The following is a 25,180-nucleotide window of genomic DNA, read 5'->3' as shown; positions in this document are numbered from 1 at the left end:
ACGAGGAGAGGGGGCTGGCCGGAGAGCTCTTTGTATCGCTGTCTTATTTAGCCCCCACGGCAATCCTAAACGGTGAGTGTTACAATCCCAACGTGGAGAAGAGGAACTGAGATTTTGCGAGGCCAAGGCACTTGCCCAAAGCTCCAGCGGAGCTGCCACACAAGCCCATATCTGTGTGACCCCGAAGCCCACGCTCCCTCCGTCTGGTCAGGCCGCTCCCAACAACAGGCAACCTGGGGCATCGGCACACATCCGAATTTACAAAACACTCTCAGCTACAGTGGCCCTGACAGTCACCAGCCCACAGCAGCCCCACAGACAGGATTACGTTGCCACCTTGCAGATACAGATGCAGCAGCTGACGCTGGGCGGCTGACGGACCTGATGGGGTCACACGTTACAGGCAGCGGAGGCGAACCACAGCCAGGTCTCCTGACAGCTGGGCCCGGGTCTTTTGCCCCAGGCAACCCCTCCTGGCACCCCAGCACCCATTAATGCCGAGTCTGGTCTTGGCAGCCCGCCTCCTTGGCATTGCCAGGAGGCATCTTCTCTGTAGGAGATGAGAGGGATAAGAGGGTGCCGGGCCAGCCCCGACCCTGAGCCACGCCCCCTCTGGAACACCTGCCAGGTACCAGCTGTCTGAGTGCCATGCTTTCAGGAGAGAGCCACCAGGCCCAGCTATCTCTCAGACCTAAAACAAGTGTCATGGGCCCCCGTGCAGTACTCCTGTGATACTATGGGGGTGAGAGAACAGGGGGGACATTTCTGGTAAGAGGTCAGGTCATCCCCCTGAGAGAAGCTGGCCTTTGTCAGTCACAGCGTTAGTCACCCAGGGACCCAACCATAGCCAGGAAGATCTGGGTCCCCGGGGTGCAGGGGGTGGGGCACACGGTGTCTCCCACTGTTCAGCAAGCCCCCGCCTCACGCGAGGCCCTGCTGGTGGCCTGCCGCATCAGCTGTCCCAGGGCTGAGGCTGTACTGGAGCCAGCCAGGACTGGCTCTCCAAAGCTGATTACGCACGACTAGTCCCAACTGCGCCTTCAGGGATGTCAGGCCGGTAGCTTGAAATTGGCCACGATAGGGGCGCCTGGGTGGCGCAGTCGGTTAAGCGTCCGACTTCAGCCAGGTCACGATCTCGCGGTCCGTGAGTTCGAGCCCCGCATCAGGCTCTGGGCTGATGGCTCAGAGCCTGGAGCCTGTTTCCGATTCTGTGTCTCCCTCTCTCTCTGCTCCTCCCCCGTTCATGCTCTGTCTCTCTCTGTCCCAAAAATAAATAAACGTTGAAAAAAAAAAAGAAAAGAAAAAAGAAATTGGCCACGATGGGAGGATTTACACCACAGAAATGGGCAAGCGCTGCAATTCAGGGCCTCCCCGCCTCTGCCAAACCCTGCCCCCCCCCCCCCGCCCCGGTTAAACATTTACCGGCACGCAGCCAGTTCTAGTGGGCCAGGCCCGGCCTCTGAAGAACAGAACTGTGTTCTTGGCATCTCGCAGACTGCAGTTCAAGCCTCAGCTCTGCTCACATACTGACTCTACACCAGTTCCTGGAGCCTTCTGAACCTCAGCTTCTCTATGTGCTCAGTGATGTTGGGCACATATCACCAGGCCCCTTGAATCTTGGTTTTCCTCCACCAAACGCAGAAGATGAGGCCTATGTTGTGAGCATCAGATAAGATGACACACTTAGAAAGGGACGATAAGGGGGCGCTTGGGTGGCTCAGTCGATTAAGCATCCAACTTTGGTTCAGGTCATGATCTCCCAGTTTGTGAATTCGAGCCCCACATCAGGCTCTGTGCTGACAGCTTGGAGCCTGCTTTGGACTCTGTGTCTCCCTCCCTTTCTGCCCCTCCCCAGCTCACGCTCTCTCTCTCTCAAAAATAAATAAACATTAAAAAGAAAAAAAAAGAAAGGGACGATAAGTTACCATTAGTCTCAACTGTCAGCCAGTGAGCGTCTCCTGATACGCCAAGGAGGCTAAATTCAGGTGTGGACAAACCGACTTCCCAAATCACCAAATTACTTCCCAAATAAAATGTGATGGCCTGCAGCTATCATGAGCATATTTCCAAGCTCATGAAAAATTCCTAGTTTAGGCCTCTGGGCCCTTGGTGTTCCAGGACAGAGTTGCAACTCCAACCCCAACCGATCCCGGAAAAGCACGGTGGGAAAAGAGCAGTTTTATTCCCCAGGATGTGAAACTTGGGCCACGGAGGGCCTGGCACCTCAGCTGCAGGTCAGGGTTGGGGTTTTGGAGGATCTGAGTCAGCTGGGGTGTAGCTGGAGGGTCCTGGCCTGCCGCATGTCCTGGGAGGAGCCCTGGATGGACTCTGGCACCACCATGGTTAGCTGTGTGACTTTGGGCAGATCACTGAGCCTTTCTGAGCTTCAGCTTCCCAATGCTCAAACGGGGAGAGAAATCCCAAGCTGCCACTCAGGGCTGTTGTCAGAAGACTTACTCATAAGCACTTGATAAACTGGGAAGCGCTAAGCAGACAGGTGGTATTATTATGAAAATGCCCATAGATGTGAGGGAAGGAGGCCCTCCAGACTGTCTCCTCCTGCTCCAGGATGCACCATTGTGGACCTCCCATTCATCATTTCCATCCCAGAACAACAGAGCACAGACTTGAGTATTTGGCCACATGTGCCCAGCAAGGAAGACAAGTGGCAGAATTGGAGAGGGTGGTAAAAGTTTGAGACGGTAGGAAAGAATCTGTGCATGGCTTCTAGAAGACTGTCAGTGAGTCAGTCAGTGAGTCAGTTACTGGCCTGACAGCTTGGTGCTGGCTCCCAGAGCATAGGTAGCCCCGATGGGTTTGTCCCAAGACAGTCCCACCCCTAACCCCAACCAGTGGACCCTCACAGCCCTCTTCCTTCCAGACCTGTCCTTCAACAACATCGAGGCCATTGAGGGGCTGGACACACTGGTGAACCTGGAGGACCTGAGCTTGTTCAACAACCGGATCTCCAAGATTGACTCTCTGGATGCCCTCGTCAAGCTACAGGTGTTGTCGCTGGGCAACAACGAGATCAGCCACATGATGAACGTGAGTACTCAGGGGCGGCAGGCGCCAGGACTGGAGTGGCTGCTCTGGCCGCTCCTACTGGCCTCTGGCCCAGGGCAGACCCTGGGTCTGGGCGCCCGAGGGCATTGCAGTAGCTGGGGGTGGGGGAGAAGGGTCTGTCATCTGGGGTGGCGGGGAGGGGAATGCAGCCTTAGCCTTCCAGGTCGTCCCCTTTTCCTAGAAAAACCAGAAATCCAGGGGCGCCTGGGTGGCGCAGTCGGTTAAGCGTCCGACTTCAGCCAGGTCACGATCTCGCGGTCCGTGAGTTCGAGCCCCGCGTCGGGCTCTGGGCTGATGGCTCAGAGCCTGGAGCCTGTTTCCGATTCTGTGTCTCCCTCTCTCTCTGCCCCTCCCCCGTTCATGCTCTGTCTCTCTCTGTCCCAAAGATAAATAAACGTTGAAAAAAAAAAATTTAAAAAAAAAATAAAAAAAAAGAAAAACCAGAAATCCAGATTATTCTACCAGAGATTTGATCATGTTTGAACACCGCGCTTAGCCCATCGGTGGCTACCAGTCCGTACTTGCACCTCTTTCCCTGAGCCCCATGCTCACTTCACAAATATTTGCTGAGGTGAGGACCTACTGGAAATGGGGCGTTTGGCCTGACTGAAAGAGGGCTCCCTGTTATTTTCTCTCATGCCCCATTTTTATATATATATTTTTTAAATTTATTATTGAGAGACAGGGGGAGACAGAGCACGAGCATGGGAGGAGCAGAGAGAGGGGGAGACACAGAATCCGAAGCAGGCTCCAGGCTCTGACACGGGGCTCGAACTCACAAACCGCGAGATCATGACGTGAGCCGAAGTTGGATACTTAACCGACTGAGCCACCCAGGCGCCCCTCCATCTTTGTATTCTTACAGCACTTACCCCCAACAGTAATGATTTTATTTACTCTTTAAAGCATTCCTGGTCCCTGCCAGTAGAATGTGAGCCCTTGCTCTAAAGGTAGGGACCACGTGAGCTTTGTTGCCGCTGCAGCCCCGGGGTCTAGCACTGCCTCGGAGGCCTGGTAGGTGCTTAATCCTGTTGCACAACCAGATGACTGGGAGGAACCCTCCGGAAAAGCATGCTTGGTTCCTTCCCCACCTTTTGCACCGTCCAGCGTCTGGTGTGCAGAAAATGCTCTCAAATGAAACAGTAGCTCTCTTGTTGACTTTTCCCCCACTTTCCTAAAAATGGAGTAGAGGAAGACTAAATGGCAGGTAGCGAATGTCCCAGTGTCATCCAGCTAATCCAAGGTTAACTACAAATTGGGTTCCATTTAATTTAAGAGATCTGGCCCTTCCACAGAGTTCACAGTGGAAAAGCGCGCCTGTTCTGGGGGACCAGCAGTAACGACAGGAGCAACAACTACCACCCTTTACGGAGTAGGCGGGAGGCACGCTTCTCAATGTTTCTCATAGCTCATTTCCTTTGGTCCTTGGAACACCTGTGGCACACATAATAGCACCCTTATGCCCATCTTACAGATGAGGGAACAGAGGCTCACAGATGTTAGGCAACTTGCCCAAGGTCCCACAGCTGGGCTTTGAACCCAAGCCTGCTGATCAGGACAGCCGTCCAGCCTGGAACCCGCCCCCCCTCCGCCCCCGCCTGCTTCTCTCTTGTCACCCAGGCAGCGTGGAGGGTGTCGCGGCCAGGCCGCAGACCCTGGCAGAGCGACGAGGGGAGAGGCCGCTGGAGGTGTTTTCTGCTCTGCGGCAGCCAGGAAGATGGGTTACTCTCCCCTCTTCCCCCCCAGATCATCTACCTGCGGCGGTTCAAGGACCTGCGGACGCTCAGCCTCTCTGGAAACCCCATCGCGGAGGAGGAGGATTACAAGATGTTCATCTGTGCCTACCTTCCTGACCTCGTGTACCTGGACTTCCGGCGCATCGACGACCACATGGCAAGTGTCTTCCTCTGGGTCTCCTGGCTCTGTGAGTCCGTCTTCAGGCCCTCCAGACTGCACGGAAAAGGGCGCTGGGGCAGAGCCCGTCTGAGATCTAACTCCTTCGACCTGCCCCCGTGGGCACCATTCCAGCAGGACCCTCATGCTAGCCGTTCAGTGCCTGCTCACGGTGGCCAGGTCCCTCCATGTGTTCCCTCCAGGCCACGTCCAGCCACCCGGCACTTTCTGGTATTCTGAATGAAGAAGCTGGGGACACCAAGCAAGGGCCAGCAGTTAGCATCAGCGGCTCGTGGCAGAACCCGGGAGCAATAGAACAGCTAACTATCCTCCCGTACGCGTCCGCCACGCACACGTTGCTGTTTGATGTCGCTTTCACTACAGCCTGTCAGGGGGCGGGGGGGGGGGGGCCTGCTCTTGCTCTCAGCTGGCCAACCGAGGGCTGGCACCAGCGAGATGCCTCGCCGGGGAGCTCGCAGCCAGTGGTGGTTGGGCCGGGAGCCGGAGCCAGGCAGCCTGGCAGCAGAACCCAGTGAGGAGGGCCCTTCCCCCGCCTACCGCCTGGTCTGTCCATGGTCGCCGCGTTCCTGTCCCCCTGCTATGAGCTGCCCCCTTTCGCTCACCCCTTGCTCTTTGCAGTGTGATCCTTCTCTGGGTGCCTTCCCCACTGGAAGGAAAGAACCTGGCCCAATACCCTGGGCCTTTGGTGGCAGAAACGGATGTCCCTGCATGTTGGGTGCTACGGAGACCAAGGGACTGTTTGACCTGCCTGCTGCTTCTTGCGGGAAGCTGGTGCCTTCCTGAGAGAAAGGAGCCTGGGCTTGGGGGCACTGAGGTGATGGGGAGCACCTGGGAGAGCCCAGCAGGAGTAGGGAGGACTCGTCCACAGGTCTGAAGGCTGACCCTGCCTGGCCTGGACCGTGTTGCAGAGCCCCGGCGCCCAGGTGGACAGGGCCACCTTCCAAGTGTGGAGCCCTCTGCTTGCCAGTGCTTTCCTGGGAGGTCCACAGAGATAGGGTGAGGTCAGAGAGGTGCCCCTCTGAGGACCGTGGCTTTCTCTGCTTCCCGTGACAGCACCAAAAGCTGAGACTCGAATTCTAATACTCTCAAGTATTTTTTGCTTCATGTAGATAATAGTTTGGAAGTCATCACGGGCTCCGATGCTTGGAATGGGCCAGAGAGCTGTTGGGGTAGGTTTCAAAGTCCGTCGTAGAACCAGGGGACAGCCTGACACTGCACAGTTCCAAAGCCCCTCCCCAAGCATTCTCTCCTCAGTCCCCAGAAGCTTCCATAAAGGGCAGACAGCCCAGTCTGGGCATCCCCGTTGTGCCGCAGGGAAACAAAGGCTCCTTTCATGATTCAGAGACTTGCCTAGATGCATCAAGATAAATAATGAGTAAAAGGCTCTAAGAGCAGAGTTCTGCAAAGCAGGGGCACTTGAAACTTCCCTGTCCACACTACTGCCTGCCCTGAGGCCAGCCATAGCCTGCCCCAAGCCCCTGGCCTCTTGGTGCTGTAGGGCTTGGGCAGCAGAACAGCTGGGCCCAGATACAGGCCAACCAGGGGAGGGTCCAGGATGTTCCCTGGGTCTCCGGCCGGGGTGCTGGATGACTGGGGGGCCGCTCACCTCAGCGGGACTGTGGGAGGACAGAGGTTCAAGGGCAGGCTCTTGAGGTGCCTCTCAGCTCTGTGGAGCTCTCCCCCTGTTTTCATCAGGCCCCTTTTAAGTCGAGGCCCTGGACTGTGCCTGAAGGCTGGCCCTCCCCTCAATCCAGCCCTGAGGAACAGAGGACAGTCCCCCACAAACCACATGGAATGGGCAGGTGCTATTAGCTTGAGGGGCTTTGTGTGGGGAGGTGGGGAGACAGGCAGGGGAGGCAGGGGTCAATCAGCAGGGCCCTGCTGGGGTTTAAGGGTTCTCCGATTGAAGGTGAGGGCCCATGGGGAACCCTGAGCGGTTCTCAGCAGAATTCTTGATGTGGTCCACAGTTCAGGAATCTGGGAGACAGAGGATATAGAGAAGAGATGTGGGATGAGGTGGGGTAGGGGGGAGGGAGAGAGGGAGAAGGCAGTGCTGTGGGAATGGAGAAGAAAGGGTGGCCCGGAAACTAAAGACTTTTAAAAATTTGGGACACCTGGGTGGCTCAGTCAATTAAGCATCCAACTTTGGTTCAGGTCATGATCTAACGTTTGTGGGTTTAAGCCCCACATTAGGCTCCATGCTGATAGAGTGGAGCCTGCTTGGGATTGTCTCTCTCCCTCTCTCTCTGCCCCTCCCCAACTCATGCTTTCTCTCTCTCTCTGTCTCAAAAATAAATAAATTAACTTAAAAAACAAAAATTTAAATTTCCTTATTAAAGTATAAATATGTAGGGGTAACTGGGTGGCTCAGTCAGTCAAATGTCTGACTCTTTGATTTCAGCTCAGGTCATGATCTCACAGTTTGTGGGGTCAAGCCCCATATCGGGCTCTGAGCTGGCGGTACGGAGCCTGCTTGAGATTCTTTCTCTCTCTCCCTCTCTCTTCCCCACCCCTTCTCTCTCTCTCTCTCTCTCTCTCTCTCTCTCTCAAAATAAATAGATAAACATTTTAAAAATGTTTTAAAAATAAGGGCACCTTGGTGGCTCAGTCAGTTAAGCTCCCAACTTCAACTCAGGTCATGATCTCATGGTTCGTGGGTTTGAGCCCCGCATCAGGCTCTGTGCTGACATTTCAGAGCTTGGAGCCTGCTTGGGATTCTGTGTCTCCTTCTCTCTCTGCCCCTCCCCCACTCATGCTCTGTCTCTCTCCCTCTCTCTCTCCCTTGCTCTCTCTCATAAATAAACATTAAAAAGTTTTTAAAAAAGAATTAAAAATATTTTAAAAATAAAGTATGAATATGTAAGAAAACAATATAAGCATACAGCTCAATGAATAACAGTTCTTTAGAAGGATTTCAGCTGTGCAACATAAGCTATTTGCCGCCAAGGCCCGAGTTAAGGCACAAAACTATAATGATACCTATACTCGCATCACGTTCAGGAGTAAGACGGGATGGGCTTCAGGCAGCACAGGAGAGCCGAAAGAAAGCTCAGTATCTGGAATCGAACAGACCCCGAGGAAGTCCTTACCTTCCTTTGTGGTGCCAACGCACAGAGACAGATCCTCTCACAGATATGTGAAAATACCAGGAGGTGTACAAGGCGGGGGTTGGTGGTTTGAAGCGTAGGATGAGCAGGAGTTGGCTGGTGAAGGGCTAGGGTTAGGACAGAGCACATGTAAAGGCCTGTGGCAGGAGGCAGTGCGGCGAGGGAGCCAATGGCTGGCGCTCAGAGAGCTGGAGAGAGAGGGTGGCAGGCAGGCCTCGCAGGCCACAGCAGGAGCTTGTCATTACCCTACGGCCAAGAGGAAGTCCTACAGGGCAGGCAAGGGACCTACGAGATTGGGTTTGCGTTTAACAGAGGTTTCTCTGGCTTTTTGCTCGGGAGCAGTGGACAGACTGGGTGAGGCGACGGTGCACAGGGGAGGCCAGCTAGGGGGCTGAGGCGGGGGTCGAGGCCAGAGAGAGAGGATGGTGAGATAGGATTAGGAGCTAGCACAGACAGGCCAGGGCACAACCTGGGTCTGCTGGAGGAGGGAGGGTCCCACATGTGTCCCGGGTCTCCGGCCGGGGTGCTGGATGGCTGGGGGGCCACTCACCTCAGTGGGACCATGGGAGGACAGAAGTCCATCTTGGACATGGTGAGGGGGCAGTGTTCTCGAGGCAGCTAGGGGAGAGAGGCTCTCAAAGGTAGGGTCTGGGCTGAAGGTAAAGACCCGCATGTTGTCTGAGGGTGGAGCCATTGGACGTGCTTGCACTTGACCTTAGCACAGGTGAAATCACCTGGGGTGTGTCGAGTGAGCCGAGAAGGGTGAGGACTGAGCCCTACAGGCTCCAGCAGTGCCCGCTGGGTATAAGGGGATGAGCAGGAGGGCTGGGAGAAGAGCCAGGAGGTGGCAGGGCACAGAGCCAAGGTCCGAGGCCCTTGAGACCAGGCCTGTGACTCGGGTAACTCACTTTACCTGTTTCCCATCGTGCATCCCTGGAAGAGAGCGGGAGCACCTGCTCTGGGCATGTGCGCCTGCCCGGGGCGTGGCCCTGATCCCCGCCGCCTGCCTGTGCTCCCTTCCCCCCCATGCTGTTGGTCCTTCCCCTCATTTCCCTTAGACTCAGCATACTTGGAAAAGGCCAGGAGGAAGCAAGCCATCCTTGCCCACACAGCCTTCACTAGGAGACTGTCCACACCCCCACCCTCGCTAGAGAGGCCGCGGGATGGCAGAGGCCGGCATGGCCGGGAGGAAGGGACCAAACATGCCCCAGTAACAGTGCCCCTTCCCATCCCCCCCTCAGAAGGAGCTGGCAGAGATCAAACACCAGTACGGCATTGACGAGCTGAAGCAGCGAGAGAACCTGATTCAGGCCCAGCTGGATGATGAGCGGGCCCAGTGGGAGGAGCTGGAGGAGCACAAGGTACATTCTGTCGGGAGGAGCCCTGCTGCCCACCTCCCCCTGCCCTGGCTCCAAGATGCCCGCCACAGGGTATGGCCCCAGCTGGATCAAAGCCAGCAGGGCCCAGGCCCCAAGAACCGCTCTTGAAGGCGAACGTATGCCGTGTGGCCTCTCCTGGCTGTGACGGAGCCTGTACATCACCCACAGGCCAGCGCTCTGTCCCGCCCTGTCCCCTCCTCGCTCTGCTCGCCACAGAGCCAGCTCTGTCTCCGCCCGGATGCCACCTGCCTTGTCTCCTTGCCAGCCTGCCAGGTCCAGCACGAGGGCCTAGGGAAACAATCTGAGGGAGCAGCTCCTTTTAAGAAAAGGGCAGTTCCACGGGCAGCCAGGAAGGTTGAAGTCCTTCCCCGGCACGACCCCGGACCCACTCTGCCCCACAACCCGCACCCCTTCCTCCAGGCACGCTGAGCCTCGTGCAACCTTCAGTTGATGCCTCTGGACCTCCGCGTGTGCCAGGCCCTTGGCCCGGCGTGCCTTCCCTGTCCTCCTGGAGGGCTAAAGCCCAAGGGCAGCGTGCCCTCCCCCACCGTCTGCAAAGTGTCCACTGACCCCAGCGCCCAGCACAGGGCCCCACCCATGGAGCCCTTGCCAGGGGATCAGCGTCCCCCAAGCCCTGCTGTGTTTCTGACTGCAGGCCGCGTTCGTCGAGCGCCTGAACGGCTCCTTCCTGTTTGACAGCATGTACGCTGAGGACGTAGAGGGCAACAAGCTGGCCCACCTTCCCGGCGTCGGCGAGCTCCTTCAGGCATATCCTTCCAAGTTCATGGTCACCTCCCCTGGCAGAGCCCGGGCCCCACACCACCAGCCTGCCGGGGGCAGGTCCCCTTCTGCTCTGGGCCTCGGTTTCCCCATTTCTCTTGCGAAACCCTAGAAGATAAAACCCCTCCTTCACAGCCATGTACCCAAGAGGCAGTGGAGAACCCAAGAGGTCAGCTGAGTGGCGCGGGGAAACGCTGCCTGGATTTCAGGGGACGCACAGCATGGCACGGGGTCCGCTGTGCTCGACAAGCCAGGTTGTCAAAGAGGGAAAACTGAAGTGTGGGTCTATGGCGCTAATCTGTAATACCTATATTTATATTCTCTTGCTGTGAGCTTTGCATACAGTGTTTATAATTTCCCAACTGCCCAGCAGATGGGTGCTGTTATTATATTAATCCCATTTTATAATTGGGGAAGCTAAACTTGGAGAGGTTGACTTGTCCAAGGTCATGCAGTTAGAAGCTGGGATTTGAGCCCTTGTCTGTCGCTCTAAGAGCCGGCATCCTTTCCCCCAGTCAGCTGGATCCCAGAGGCTGTGACTGGCACTTGTCATGGCCGAAGCCATGATGACCTCAGTTGGCATAAACTATACGTTGAGGGACTCAGGTTAGACTCACAACAGACTGAATTAGCGCTGAGACTGGCAACGAGTCACACAGTATGTCTGTGGAGCAGCCATCACTGGGTAGAAAGAAACTTTCTCTTAAAAACTCAACGTTTTGGAAAGGGTGGGGGAGGGGATGGAGAGGGTGTGAGGCAAAGCAGAAGGTGACAATCAGGGCTCTAGGCCAGACAGACGGGCTCCCGGCCTGGCTCTGCCATCCCCCAGCTGGGTGACCTGGGCTCACATCTGGGCCGTAGCGCCTGCCTGACCTCAAGGACTCCATGCTGCAGGTGAGGAAGCCCAAGTCCAGGCAGGTGAAGTGGCTTGCCAGAGAGGAGGAGCAGCAGAGCCAGGACTTGAACCCGGACCTCTCTGCGTCCAGCCTGTGGTCCCCTGAGCTTCGTAGGCTCCCTCGGCGCCCCTGCAACAGCTGAGCACAAAGACAGGAGCCCAACAAAGGCCCCCTAGATATCACGGCAGAGACAGAAACATACACTGCCCAGCTCGCTGGCTGGGGCTGGCTCCGCCTGGGCTCCCAGCCCCTCCCCGGCCCCTTTGGGTGCCCAGGATGCCTCTCCTGGGGCCTTTCTTAGCATGTCTCTCTTCTGCTCTGTAGCGTCCCCCCATGGCCCCTGCCTCCTTCCCGAGACCAGTCCCTCACGGTGAGGATAGGGATGCCCCGGCACCACATTAGACTCCAAATCTCAACTCCCGGCCCTGTGCCAGGAGCTGCCACCACCCTCGACCTGCATCCTCCCAGCAGCCTGGCCCCAAGATAGCTTCCTTAACGGCCTCACCTACAAGGACAAATTCGTCATCGTCTGCCTGAACATCTTCGAATATGGCCTGAAACAGCAGGAGAAGCGCAAAGTGGAGCTTGACACCTTCAATGAGTGTGTCCAGGAGGCCATCCAGGAAAACCGGGAGCAGGGTAAACGCAGGATTGCCAAGTTCGAGGAGACGCACTTGCTGGTAGGCTCTGCCCCTCCCGTGTCCCCTCCCTGCTTCCTGCTCCAGATGCTGACCCCACCCCGCGGGCCTGGCCCCACTGGAGGGGCTGCACACCCTCTACCTCTGACGACCCCTAAGACCCGCCGTCACTGTCCCCGTTTGCCAGAAATCACCCAGCTCAGTGGCAGAGCCAAGGGTTTAGCCTTCCACCGGTGCCACCAACCACAACTCCAGCACCGTGCCGGAGCTGAGCCCAGGGTGACGCCTGTGGGTCCCCTTCACCTAAAACGCCCCCGGGGGCTAAGGCGGTGTCATCCTTACTGTCAACAATGGTGTTGTGTTGTCGCTCCTGTTATTAGCAACGTCAAGAACTGCTACTTTGCTTTGGTTCATTCGTTCGTTTAGCAGACATTTTCTGAGCCTCCGCTCGGTGCCTGGCTCTGGGCAGCCAGACCAATGCTGGCCGTGGCTCCTGCCCTCGGCGAGCTCCCACATGGTGTGGGGTGCAGACCCGGGCCCTCCCCGCTGCGGTGGTCAGTACGACACTGGAGGGGAGCCCAGGGAGCCTCTGGGAGTTGCTGGAGGGACCTTAACTCAGGCTGAGGCTCACAGGACAAAGAGAAATGAGCCAGGGGTGGTGGAGGAAGGGCACTCCACCTGAGCAAGCAGGCCTCGGTCGTTCGGGACCTGCTGGACCCAGGCCACTCAGGACCATGTGCGCTTGGTGGGACTTGCTTCTTCTCGTTAGCATCATGTTTATTTTATTTAATGTTTATTTTTGAGAGAGTGCGAGTGGGGGAGGGGCAGAGCAAGGAGAGACAGAGGATCGGAAGTGGGCTCTGCGCGGACAGGCTGACGGCAGCGAGCTCAACGCGGGCCTCCAACTCCCCAACCTGCAGATCATGGCCTGAGCCGAAGCCAGATGTTCAACCCACTGAGCCACCCGGGTGCCCCTAGTTAGCATTATTTTTAAAGATGGGTTCTTGTTCTAAGTCACAGATCTTCGTGAGACTCTAAGGAAAGCTATGGACTTTCTTTCTCCTCAAAAAACTGTCCACATACACCGAGTATGTGGGCACTCGCCTGCAGTGTCAGGGGCTTCAAGGAACCCACGAAGCACCGTCAGGTTGAGAACTCTTAGTTTAAGGTCAAGCAAAATCCCCAGATAATGCACGTTCAGATATAATAGTGTTGGCAATGAGCTCCCAGATGCTTCCCGGCCCTCCTCACTCCCCGGTCCCCGGTCGTCTCATCGGCCTCACCAACGACCTCACATTCTGCGCGACTTAACCCTCAAGACCCTCCTCCTTATGTTTTAGGGTGGGGTGTGACTGCATTCACCCAGAAGTTCAAGCCTGTCAGCAGAAGAACACGTTTGGCTCACATATGTGTTTTATTTGGCCTGCAGAGGATTTTAAAACGTTTTGAACATCCTGCTGACGTTAAAAATGGGAAGATTTCACAGAAAAATTGTGGTTGCCAGCTTCTGTGGAGGCACTTGTCAGCAGGGCCTCAGTGGCAGTTGTCCCCTCTGGACAGGCCACGTCTCCAGTCCTCCTGGACCCTGTCCGGCACATCCTCCCTGAGGTTTCTTTCTTCTTCTTCTTCTTCTTCTTCTTCTTCTTCTTCTTCTTCTTCTTCTTCTTCTTTTTAAAATGTTTATTTATTTCGAGAGAGACAGAGACAGAGCACGAGTCGGGGAGGGGCAGAGAGAGAGGCGGGGAGACACAGAATCCGAAGCAGGCTCCAGGCTCTGAGCTGGCAGCACAGAGCGTGACGCAGGGTTCGAACTCATGAACTGTGAGATCATGACCTGAGCTGAAGTCAGACGCTTAGCCGACTGAGCCACCCCGGCGCCCCCTCCATGACATTTCTTATCTGGTGCCTGCAGCCGCTGGGTTTGGGAGGCCTGGACACCAGCCAGCAGGCTCCTCCCAGGCCTGGGCCCGGCCCCCTCAGCAACACATCCCCCTGGAGAAGCAGGACCCGGACCAGGCTACCGCCAGTGCTGTGCTCTTGCTGGCGCCAAGCCTGACTTCCTAACGTTCAGGGGGTAGTTCTTCGGAGCAGGCTGGCTCCCCCGGCTTCTGAGGCACCGGGCCCCACGGCCCCCATAATGGCGACACCCTCAAAGGCTGCCTGGGATGAGCAGACTACCCTGAGCGCCCCTCTCCTAGAGCCTAGAGCAGTGGTTTCATGCAGCCCACACACCAGAGTCCACAGGGACCCCACAGGGCTGGGGCTGACGCCCCAGCTCAGGGGGTGCGGCACGGCACTGGGATTTTCCAGAGCTTCCTAGGTGCCTCCTGCCTAGCCCAAGCTGAGCCCGCTGCCTTAGAAGTTCACAGGACTCTGTCAGCCTGAGGCCCCAGTTCTCTTTCCTCACGGGACCTCTTGATCTTGTCCTATCCCCCTCCTGCCACGCCCACTAGACCAGGGCTCCTTCAGCGCCTCCTCCTGGTGCCCAGCGGGGCACGGCTTGGGGTCAGTGGGTCAGCAGAATGCTCACATGGACCCCTCACTGGTGACCCTCTGCTGGCTTCCGTTTCCTCATTAGAGAAATGGACGTAACCGCCTCCCAGAACTGTAGGGGGTGGGGGGGGGGGGACAGGTAGGGAGCAGAGCAGGCGTAAAATTGTGACGGGCAGTCTCTAGATAGGTAATGCATGTCTAAGCATGGGCACAGAATGACAAATGTAGATGGGGGTTGGGTACAGTCAGTCCAACCCTTGTGTGTGTGTGTGTGTGTGTGTGTGTGAGTGTGTGTGAGATGAAAATGTACCATGCTGTTTTGCCCTTTGCTTTTTATCTATGCAGCTTAGAGATCCTTCCAAAACTCGAATTGCCTTCTTTTTTAATAGTTGTAACATCTCTCATTGCATGGATGAGCCATGATTTATTAACCCAGTCCCTGCTGACGGACGGACAATTCATTTTTTTCCATTCTTTCGCTCTTTCAAGCAGTGTTGCAGTGGGTAAGTTGGCGCGAGTCTGATCTGTAGGATGAAGTCCCAGAGGTAGACCTGGGTATTGCTGCTCTTACCAGTTACTGCTCAGCCGTGCTCCGCGGAGGCCGTGGCTTCTGCCCCTCGGCCTGCTCCTTGTCAGACCGGTGCTCTCAGTCTTCCTCGTCTCTGCCAGTCTGGCACACTTGGAGCATGTGTTTATTTTCCCTTAAGTGAGGATAGGCATTGCATGTTTTATAAACATTTGTGTTTCTTTTTTTTTTTTTTTTTTTTTTTTAGTCTATTTATCTTGAGAGAGAGAGAGAAGGACAGAGAGAATCCCAAGCAGGCTCCACATTGCCAGTGCAGAGCCCAATGCAGGGCTCGAACTCACGAACCATGAGATCGTGACCTGAGGCGAAATCAAGAGTCGGACACTTAACCGACTGAACCGCCCAGGCTCCTCTAAACATTTTTATTTCTTTTTCTGTGAACTCTTTGTTCTTCTAATATGCCCTAATCCATTTTTTTCTGTTTGGTTTTTGATCTATATCTCTTTCTTTAAAAAGAAATCATTACTTTGTACAAGCTCTTTATAGATTGAGAAATTAGCCCTGTGTCAGTGAAATGAATTGCAAATATGTTTCCCACTTTGTTGTTTATCGTGTCGTTTTTTTGTCTATGGTGCTTTTGCTATTCAAAATTTCTACACATTTTATGTAGTACAACCTATCAGTCTTTTTTCTGGTTTATACTTAGAAAGGACTTCTCTACCCTGAGATTATTTATTGAAGTCCGTCTATTTTTCCTTCTAGGATTGTATGGCTTCACTTTGTATGTTTAAATCTTCACTCTGTGGGAAATTTGTTTTCACGTAAGGTTTGAGGTAGGGATTGAACCTGATTTTTCTCCAGACGGGGTAACCATTATTATAAATATCATTCATCGCACCGAATCGTGCCAAGGTACTCTGTCCTCCTTCCCAACTGATACCATACATCAGGGCACCTGGGTGGCTCAGTTGGTTAAGCGTCCAATTTCGGCTCAGGTCGTGATCTCACGGTTTGTGATTTCAAGCTGTCTGTGCAGACAGCTCAGAGCCTGGAGCCTGCGTCGGATTCTGTTCCTCCCCGCCTCTCTCTGTCCCTCCCTTGCTCTCTCTCTCTCTCAAAAATAAACATTAAAAATAATAATACCATATATCAACAGAAACAAGTTGACAGTGCATCTGATGGCCGAGTCCCCAGGACCTTTGTTAGTGAGTGTCTGGGATTCAGTGCCAGGCTTGGACCCCAGGGTGTTTTCCGGCCCGTGAGCATCCTCTCATTCCAAGGGGCCTAGCATCTGTTCACCGCTGGCATCCCCTTGCTCAGTGGGGTGCTCTGTGGGTCCAACTGGTTTCCTAAAGACTGGATCTGTCTTACATTTCCAGTGTCTCTCTGTCTCCCTGTGCCTGCTGTGGACCTTGTATTGGACTCTGTTAGCCGAGGCCCCACCGTGAACCAAGAGTTCATACACACTGCTAAATCCCCACAACGTTGTGACACACACCTCTGTCCCACTTTACATAAGGAAACCGAAGCTTAGAGAGTGGAGGTGGCTCATTCAAGGTCACACTGCTGATAAGTGACCCAGACAGGATTCGAATTCAGGTTCACCCGACTCTGAAGCCATCGCTCCTTCCACCCAGCCCAGCCACCACTAATGAAAACCCGAGCTAACGTGGACCGAGAACTCACTGACTAGTGCTGGCATCTGCTGTACCTGCCTCGAGGCATGGGGAGGGTGAGTAGCTTCCACAAGTCCACAAAGCTGACAAATGGCAGAGCCGACACTTGAACGTGGACAGGCCAAGCCCAGAGTTCACATTCGTACCCACAAAACCGATCGTCGCCTGTCGTTAACTAATTACACTCAGTTGTGGATTCCTAAAACCCAGGCTTTTGTTTCCAGAGTTTAAATGCCATTCGAGATGAGTCCGAAGTGACCAACCTTGAGATGAAGGTAGCGGAACACAGCAAGGACATCACTGAGCTGTTCAACATGCTCATGACACTGGAGATGCAGTTGGTAGAGCAGCTGGAGGTGAGGCCGAGCCCCTGGGGCACAGGTGTGATGCGATCGCGCCCTGCCAGTCTCCTTTGCGAGAATATAGTGGATTCAGTGGCAAAACCGTATTTTATTTTATTGTTTTTTTCATAATTATTTTTTGAATGTTCATTTTATTTTGGAGAGAGACAGCGCAAGCAAGCGAGGGGCAGAGAAAGAGGGAGACAGAAGATCTGAAACGGGCTCTGCGCTAACGGCACGGGCTCTGCGCTAACGGCACAGAGCCCCCATGCGGAGCTTGAACTCACCAACAGTGAGATCGTGACCTGAGCTGAAGTCCGATGCTTAACCAACTGGGCCACCCAGGTGCCCCCGAATGGTATTTTAGCTTGGAGCCCTCCCAGGCGCTCCTCTGCTGTGTGACTCAGCACGGCGGACTAAAGCTTTCTTTGCTCATCCGTCCTGTGTTTGCTTTTAATATATTTCAGTCACTTAGATTGCAGTTGATTCTCACGCCCACATGTAGAGGTGAGCTCATTCCTCTGGAATGTACCCCCTATCCTGGAAGCACCCAGAGCCTCAGCAGGGAGAGCTATTTCTGATTAGACCCCAGGAGTCATCTGGGTGCTTGAAAGACAAAGTAGGCCCCCACTCTGGGACAAACAAAGGCTCCTCCGCATTGCAGTGCGTATTTGCCACATCTCAGGGCCGCGCGCGGAGCCTGTGATTCAGCACGAAGCAGCGGAAATGCAGAGCGCCTCTCTCTAAAATTCCTTAGCAGCCAGAGTGCCTTGTGTGTTCACAAGGCAGCCGAGGCTGGGGTCTCCGAAGGCTGTGATGAATCAAACCTCATTGGATGCTGCCGTGGTCAGGCCAAGAGATCGCGCCTAATCAATCCCTCACATGTCAAGGGACACCTCAGACAGGGATAGATCTCCCCATCACGTCACATGGCAGGTGTTGGCTCCCACCGGGAGTGCTCAAGCACTGCAGGAAGCAGCTCGCAAGCGGCGGGGGAGGCTTAGGCAGCGGCTCCCAGCCTTTTCATGCAGGGAGATCCCCATTGCAGCGTCCCCAAAGTCCCCAGATGTGTACATGGTCGGTCGTACTTGTGTCACCAAGCAGCCAAAAAGCTCTAAGGTGCAGTCATGGTGACCCCATTTTTATTCATTACAACAGTGTTTACACACACATTTGAAACATGTATAATTGGCTCGGCCTGCAGACAGGGGTCGGACTGCTGTAGATTCCCCAGGGCCCTCGGCCCACCCTGTAGCCCCGGGAGTCTTTGCTAGATCAGGGGCATGACCTGGCCTGGGGCTCACAGGGGAGCAGGCCTCTCATCACCTCTTCCATTGCTCCCTCACTCAAGTCCCATTTCAGCCCTGGGGGACAGCTAAGCCCTGGGGGGCAGCAGTGCAGGGTGCCTCGGAGAGAGGTGGTAGGCATGCAGACAGCCACACTGATGGTGACAGGTCTGGGGCAGCAGCCAGCATCACCAAGGCACCTGGCAAAGCATTTCGTGTGAAGTAACTCATGTAAACTTCACAACTCCACGAGACGGGGACTACAAAGGAAACCCATTTCACAGATGAGGATGTTGACCCCCAAGGACATTAAACACAGTGGTGGAGCTGGGATACTGATCCAGGCAGTCTCTCAGCAACTCTCTCCCCTGTTTCTCTGGAAGTGATGGATAGATGCCATCATCGAGAAGCCCAAAGGAAGGGGGTTAGCTCTATGTGTGTACGTGAGGGTTACAAGGGGTGGGACCCGGACAAGTGTTCCTGGCAAAGGGACCAGCACGTGCAAAGGCCCGGAGGAAGCTTTGCATTAAACCTTGTGGGGGAGTGAGTAAGGTGAAATGGCTGGAGAGTAATGCAGCTGTGAGAAAGAGGTCAGGAGAGGGGGCCATTCATAGGCATCTACCTGGGAAGGTCAGGGTGGTTGGTCTTTACCCTGAAGGTCTGTGATTAAAGCAGGCACCTGCTAAGTTCTAAGGAGTGCCTTTTGCTCTGATGATAGGTCAGTCAAGTTCATGTCTAAATATTCATGTTAACTGTGCTCTTTATCATTTCCAGGAGACTATAAACACGTTTGAAAGGAACATCATGGACTTGGTGGCACTCTTTATTGAAAACGTCCAAAGCCTATATCCTTTTCCCAGATGACCCTCCATGGGGAGACGCTACTGGCTCGTGGGGTTACCTGGCCCACGCCTCCAGGGGAGCCAGAGGAGAAGCACCTGCATTTTATTTTTTATTTTATTTTTTTTCAATGTTTATTTATTTTTGAGAGACAGACAGAGACAGAGCACGAGTTGGGTAGGGGCAGAGAGAGAGGGAGACACAGAATCTGAAGCAGGATCCAGGCTCTGAGCTGTCAGCACAGAACCCGACGTGGGGCTCGAACTCATGAGCTGTGAGATCATGACCTGAGCTGAAGTCGGCCACTCAACCGACTGAGCCACCCAGGCGCCCCAGCACCTGCATTTTAAACAAAAGGCAGAGAAGGGTTAAAGCTTTTTCACCAACTAAGCAGGATGCAAATAAGTGGTCCCCTTCCAGGTAGCCACCTTTGGGGTCACACCTACCCCCTCCCACTGCCACCAGGGCCCTAAACATGTTGGCAGAGATGGCCAAAAAGTCCATACTTTAGAATACTTCACTTTTTGCCAGAAATACCTGAGCCCCAGTCTGATGTACAGAAAGATCTATACCTGTACCAAGATGATATCCACCCCATCACAGGACCCCATTTAGTGGGAATCTCGACCTGTGACGTTAGAGGAATAGAAATCCTCTAGTTTGTCACCACAGAAAAAGCTCACCTTCAAAAGATGGAGATTTGGCAACTACTTGGAATGTTCAAAGAATGTTCCACAGGGTCTGAGGGAGTTTCCCATCTCTCAGAACAATGGTGCCTTGTTAGCATAAGGGTTTGGATACCTACCGGGCTTGCTGTGTGGGGCCCCATCGATTGCAGTATAAGGCCTGGCATATTTGTTCTCAAAGGAGGGATGTTCACGGAGAGACCACACCCCAGAATCCCTGTCTGCTTCCTACCTCGCAGGTACACACACCCTGGGAGTGGGACAGATACTGACAAATCATTTAGAATGAGATCGTCAGGTTAAATGTCAGGGTTAGAGCATTTAGGGCATGACCAACCTTTCTGCTACCTGAATTCAGGGCCCTGCCGTGTAGGGGACAAACTGCTATGCTCTACCCCAGAAGTAGCCTCCTAGTCCTACCTTTCTGGGTCCACAGTCGTGCAAGGAGACAGAGTTACGGAGGCAGTAAGTGAGCAGCCCACACAGAGATCAGGGCCAGGAGCCTCCCTGAGGGAGGGTCCACTGAGAACCTGAGTGTGGGCCAGAGGGACAAGGCAGAAAAGTGGGGAGGACATCCCAGGCAGAAGAGGCAGCCTGTGCAAAGGCCTTGAGGATGGGTCACAGAGATCCAGTTCTAAGACGGGGTCTTTAGGCCACAAGGGAGAGTGGGAAGTTCCTGGAGAGGTATAGCATGGGAGGGATGAGGTCCGGTTACCTATGTTTAAGAGCGTGCTGGCTGCTGTTGGGAGAAAAGGCTACAGCGGAAAGACCAGCTCTTTGCTGTCCAGTCAGGAGGCGGTGGCAGGGAGAGAGGTGTTGGATGGAGAGGCTCTGAGAGAACCCAGCGCCAAGGGTCAGTGGTGAGCAGGTGTGTGAGTGTTGATTGGGGGGGCGGGGAAGTGGGGATCAGGATGGCCCTGGGATTTCGTGCATGTGTACCACTGACTGTGAAGGAGGTGATGCATTGGCACCTCCAGGTGTGCCCCTCCACCCTTCAAAGTCCGTTCTTGCCTGGAGGAAACGGCCCCGCCCTCTGAGGGTCTGCAGACTTGCAGTTTGAGGGTTTGAGGGTCGGGACGCGCCTGGTCTGTTCCGATCCCTGACCTTTGCTTAACTTGCCTGCACAATGGCTCAGTGCCGGGACCTGGAGAACCACCACCACGAGAAGCTCCTGGAGATCTCCATCAATACCCTCGAGAAGATACTGAAGGGTGAGCTCGACGAGGACCTGCCCTACGACGTGCGCGCTGTGAGCACTGTGGGCGGGGCTGTGGCTGCGGTGGGCGGGGCTCGGGCACAGTGGGCCCGCAGAAGCTGGTGGGCGGGGCTGACACCCCCTCTCCCCCGCCCCCACCGCTCCCCCCAGGCTGACTGGCACAGAAGCCAGACAGATGCGGTGGGGCCGGCTCTGTGGCTCTGGTAAGCCTGAAAGCCTCCCAGAGCCTCAGCTTCCCCACCTGCAGAAGGGACAATGATGCCCTTTGCAGGGTGGTTGGCAGATGAAATAGGCCAACAAACAGAACAACCTTGGGTGCTCAGTGGGGCCCGACTAAAGAGGAGCTCATGATAATGAAGTGGTTTCAACTTACCGACAGGTTGGTTTCCAAAAGGTCGTTTCTGCGGGGCTTCTGGCAGTTTCCAAGAGAGGCAGTTGCAAATAGAGGTTAAGTTCTGAGATTTCTCCCGCAGGTTTTCCTAACCCTTGAGTATCTGCGATGGGCAGCACCGTTTCTGATCCCGCATGTTGCCCCTCCGACCCTCTACCAGCACTTTTGGTGATGCATAGTCCCAGATCAGCCGTCAGCCAGAGCTCGTGGGTCTGCTCACCTAGGGCGCTCCCTGGGTCCCCTGCGTTGGGGTCCAGTGGTGGCGCTTGTCTCATCTGCATTTACCACCCAGTCAAGCCACATTGTCCTTTGCGGGGACCACTGGCCTCCTCACTGCCCTCCTACAGGCTGTTCTCCAGGCGGCAGCCAGAGAGCCTTGGAAAACCACATCATTTTGTGCCTTTGCACAACACGCTCTAACGGCCTCCCGTGACCCTTGGAGTAAGCGCTTCGCTGTAGTGCACCAGACCCTCATGCCTGGCCCGCCTGCCTCAGCGGCCTCCTCCCCTCGCGCCCTTGCTCCCCAGCTCGCTCCTTTCATTTGATATTCCACCCAGCAGACATGCCCTTCCCTCAGGTCTCCAGGTGTCTGGCTCGTCCTTGTTCAGCTCTCCGCTCAAATGGCAGCTCCTTGGAGGGGCCTTCCCTCGTCACTTCCCTGGAGAATCTCTGTCTGTCACACACCCCATCCGTCGTTGTCAGAGCACTTATTACAATTTCAGGCTCTCGCGCTTGTGTTGATTCGCTTCTGTGACCATTCACAAAAGATACAGGCTCGCAGGGAAGGCAGGGGTGGCATCTTCTCCAGCACGTACCTCCCCGGTGCCAGCGAGGGCGCCCGGCACGGCTGCCGCAGCTCAGCCCAAGTGCCGGGAGTTCTCCAAGCCCCGCTCTGTCGGTGCTGGCCGAGTCCCGCAGACAGAGCCCGGCAGTCCCGACGCCCACAGCCTCTGTCCAGGGCAGAGACAAACACCTAGCTCAGTGGCACAGGGGCGGGGCCTCCCCAAACACCTGCCAACTGCTGTTGTTGACCAGACACAAGAAGATGTCATTTTCCCTGAGCCCTGAAATAACGCTGCCCCCAAGAGCCCACTCTGCTATCCCCCGGATGGACCACCAAGGGAGGGGTCATGCCGTTCCCTCACGGCATGGCTCCCAGGTCCGTGACACCTCGTGGGTGCAGGAACGAAAAATCCCTCCCCGATAACTGAGACGCACAGAAAAAGAACGGCCCCGAAACTCAGTGGCAGACAAGCAGGCTGGACTGTCGGCAGGGGGGAAAAAGGGATGCCCTGACTGTAAAAAGTAACAATAACAACAAACAGCTGACATTTACCGAGGGCCTCCTGGGGGCCAGCTGTCTGAGAAGCCCCACGCAACGTATTTGCTCTTTCAGTCTCCACATCAACACGGTAAAATTGGTACCATTACGGTTCCCTTTTACAGATGAAAAAACTGAGGCATCGAGAGGAGAGTAACCTGCCCAAGGATACGCAGCGTAGAAGTGGTAGAGTTGATCTGAACACAGGCAGTGTGATTCAGAGCCTGTAGCAAGACAGGGACGTACCCAAGAAAGGATCTGGCTTCTCTTATCTAATTACCAGTGAGCATATCACGGTTCAAAATCCCACCGATGACGATGACGTTATCTCTTTAAAACTCCTCTCATCCAGTTGAGTGATTGTGATCAGCTCTTGCCAAAGTTCGGGCCAAATCTGTCTTTTGAAGTCCTTCGCTGCTTTGGAAGGAAAGGCAGAAGGCGCGTGCGTGCTCCAGGAGCAAGCCTGGAGGGAGGGGGCGGGAGGGGCGCTGGAGGCACAGCTGCCCGTGGCGAGGTCAGCGTGGCAGCAAGCACATGCTGCTGCTCCCCTCCACCAGGGCCAAGGGCACTCAGCCTCGTGCTGCGATGAGCCACTGCCACGTTTAGGGGACAGAAGGAGGTCAGACTTGCTCCGGGGCTCTGAACAGCTGTGTGGCGTCTAGCTACGAGGGGCCGCGAGGGGAATCTGGAATACTCTATCCCTAAGAAGTATTCTGAGAGGGCAAACTGATACAGCCATCACCCCAGTTACTCCAGGACACCTGAGGTCCAGAAACAACTTGCATTTTAATTTTTTTAAATGTTTGCTTATTTATTTTGAGAGAGAGAGCACGCGTGCACGTGTGCACACAGAAGAGCACAAGCAGGGGAGGAGCAGAGAGAGGGAGAGAGAGAATCCCAAGCAGGCTCCACGCTGTCAGCACACAGCCCGACACGGGCTCAAACGCACGAACTGCAAGGCCATGACCTGAGCTGAAATCAAGTCGGATGCTCAACTGACTGAGCCACTCAGGCGTCCTGCCACTTGCATTTCAAAATCCTTTCTTTAAACCAGATTCCTTTGGTTTGTATTCTACAAATGCCGCAGTTCTTCATGACCAGTTCTAACTTCATCAGTTTCTTTTTTTTTTTTTTTTTTAATTTTTTTTTTTCAACGTTTATTTATTTTTGGGACAGAGAGAGACAGAGCATGAACGGGGGAGGGGCAGAGAGAGAGGGAGACACAGAATCAGAAACAGGCTCCAGGCTCCGAGCCATCAGCCCAGAGCCTGACGCGGGGCTCGAACTCATGGACCGCGAGATCGTGTTCTGGCTGAAGTCGGACGCTTAACCGACTGCGCCACCCAGGCGCCCCATAACTTCATCAGTTTCTAAGCAGACTTTTACTTCCACAGTTCCCAAAGCATATTCTACATATCCAAACTCAGAGGGTGGGGGGACGACGTCTCCCCTTGGCTTAGAGACCTGCTACGGCCCATTTTTATATAAGGTTTGTTTATTTTTGAGAGAGAGCAAGCAGGGGGAGAGGCGGAGGTGGGGGCGGGGGGGCAGACAGAGGTTCCAAAGCGGGATCTGTGCAGACATCAGAGAGCCCAATGAGGGGTTCAAACTCATGAGCCGTGAGATCACGACCCGGGCCAAAGTTGGAAGCTTAACAGGCTGAGCCACCCAGGGGCCCCTGACCCATTTTTCAAAACCACCAGGAACATCTTGTGATGAGTGAGTGTGGCTGTAGCTACTTCTAGGTCATCAGGACATGCTCCAGGACAGGCTGCCTCAAGCTGACAGGCTGGAAGGGCGTACACATCTTTGAGCCCTTCCCAGAGTCTGGCCTGGGAGCCTCTATGCACAGAGGAAGATCTTGATAACTTCTTGTCATTTGTCCCATGTAGCCGTGCTAGCCGGTCCCCCAGGTGCCCATTCCCTGCCCCAGCTAGCCGGGCTTTTCTACATGGGATTCTATGGAAAACCACCAATCCACAAGGTGTTCACAGGCATTACTCTGAAAAGAAACCTGTGGCCAAATAAACTGGCAAACCAAGAGGAACAAAGTTAAAAGGGTTTATACTTTCCAGAGCCTTCTCTGGAAAAATGTTGTGCGCCCTGTGAAATTCAGGAGGGGCCTAGGGTGTGCAAGGCTTTCCCAAATGTATTCGACCAAAGAAAAAGTTTTTTATCTCAAGATTCCATAGAACATATTTTTGGAGACTATTAAGTTAACCACTACTAGATTACAGAAAACAAACAAGTATTTATCTGCTCTACAACGTAGAACATTCAGGTCCCCTGCCTTACACAAAGTACCTTCCTTCAAAGTGGAGGCAACTGTTGGCTAAGGCTTTGGAAGCCTTGCCCTACTCTGGGAAATGATTCCACCTGATTTTCAACAAGAGCTATAGTGTGGACATCTAAAACCGGCCAGGCCTGGTAAGGGGTGGTCATTTTCAGCAACTTTTAAAACATTTTTTTTAAACACTTTTTATGAGAGACAGCACAAGTGGGGTCGGGGCAGAGAGAGAGAGGGAGACAGGGAATTCGAAGCAGGCTCGGGGCTCCAAGTTGTCAGCACAGAGCCCGATACGGGGCTCGGACCCATGAACCGCGAGACCATGACCTGAGCCGAA

At 54.6% G+C, this 25,180-nt stretch overlaps 1 protein-coding gene across 3 annotated transcripts in view; it reads left to right on the top strand.

Moving 5' to 3' along the window:
• The window catches only part of DRC3 (dynein regulatory complex subunit 3), a 35,044-nt gene that overhangs the window by 8,486 nt on the left and 1,378 nt on the right, over window positions 1-25,180 (top strand). For 2 of the 3 annotated variants that reach the window (XM_086686192.1, XM_086686191.1), the window contains exons 5-12: window positions 2,882-3,048; window positions 4,813-4,959; window positions 6,090-6,149; window positions 9,329-9,448; window positions 10,122-10,226; window positions 11,640-11,822; window positions 16,700-16,831; window positions 18,877-18,996. In XM_086686192.1, coding sequence (XP_086542318.1) covers window positions 2,882-3,048; window positions 4,813-4,959; window positions 6,090-6,149; window positions 9,329-9,448; window positions 10,122-10,226; window positions 11,640-11,822; window positions 16,700-16,831; window positions 18,877-18,966 — 1,004 coding nt within the window. In that variant the 3' untranslated portion in view covers window positions 18,967-18,996. Of the gene's footprint in view, window positions 1-2,881; window positions 3,049-4,812; window positions 4,960-6,089; window positions 6,150-9,328; window positions 9,449-10,121; window positions 10,227-11,639; window positions 11,823-16,699; window positions 16,832-18,876; window positions 18,997-20,753; window positions 20,878-25,180 lie in introns of those variants that run through there. The other variant, XM_086686193.1, reaches the window with a different exon arrangement.

This window comes from Puma concolor, chromosome E1 (assembly GCF_028749965.1).
Source record: "Puma concolor isolate L17-30 chromosome E1, mPumCon1.1.hap2, whole genome shotgun sequence".
In the NCBI taxonomy this organism is placed as follows: domain Eukaryota; kingdom Metazoa; phylum Chordata; class Mammalia; order Carnivora; family Felidae; genus Puma; species Puma concolor.
This window is presented reverse-complemented; position numbering and strand designations above follow the sequence as displayed.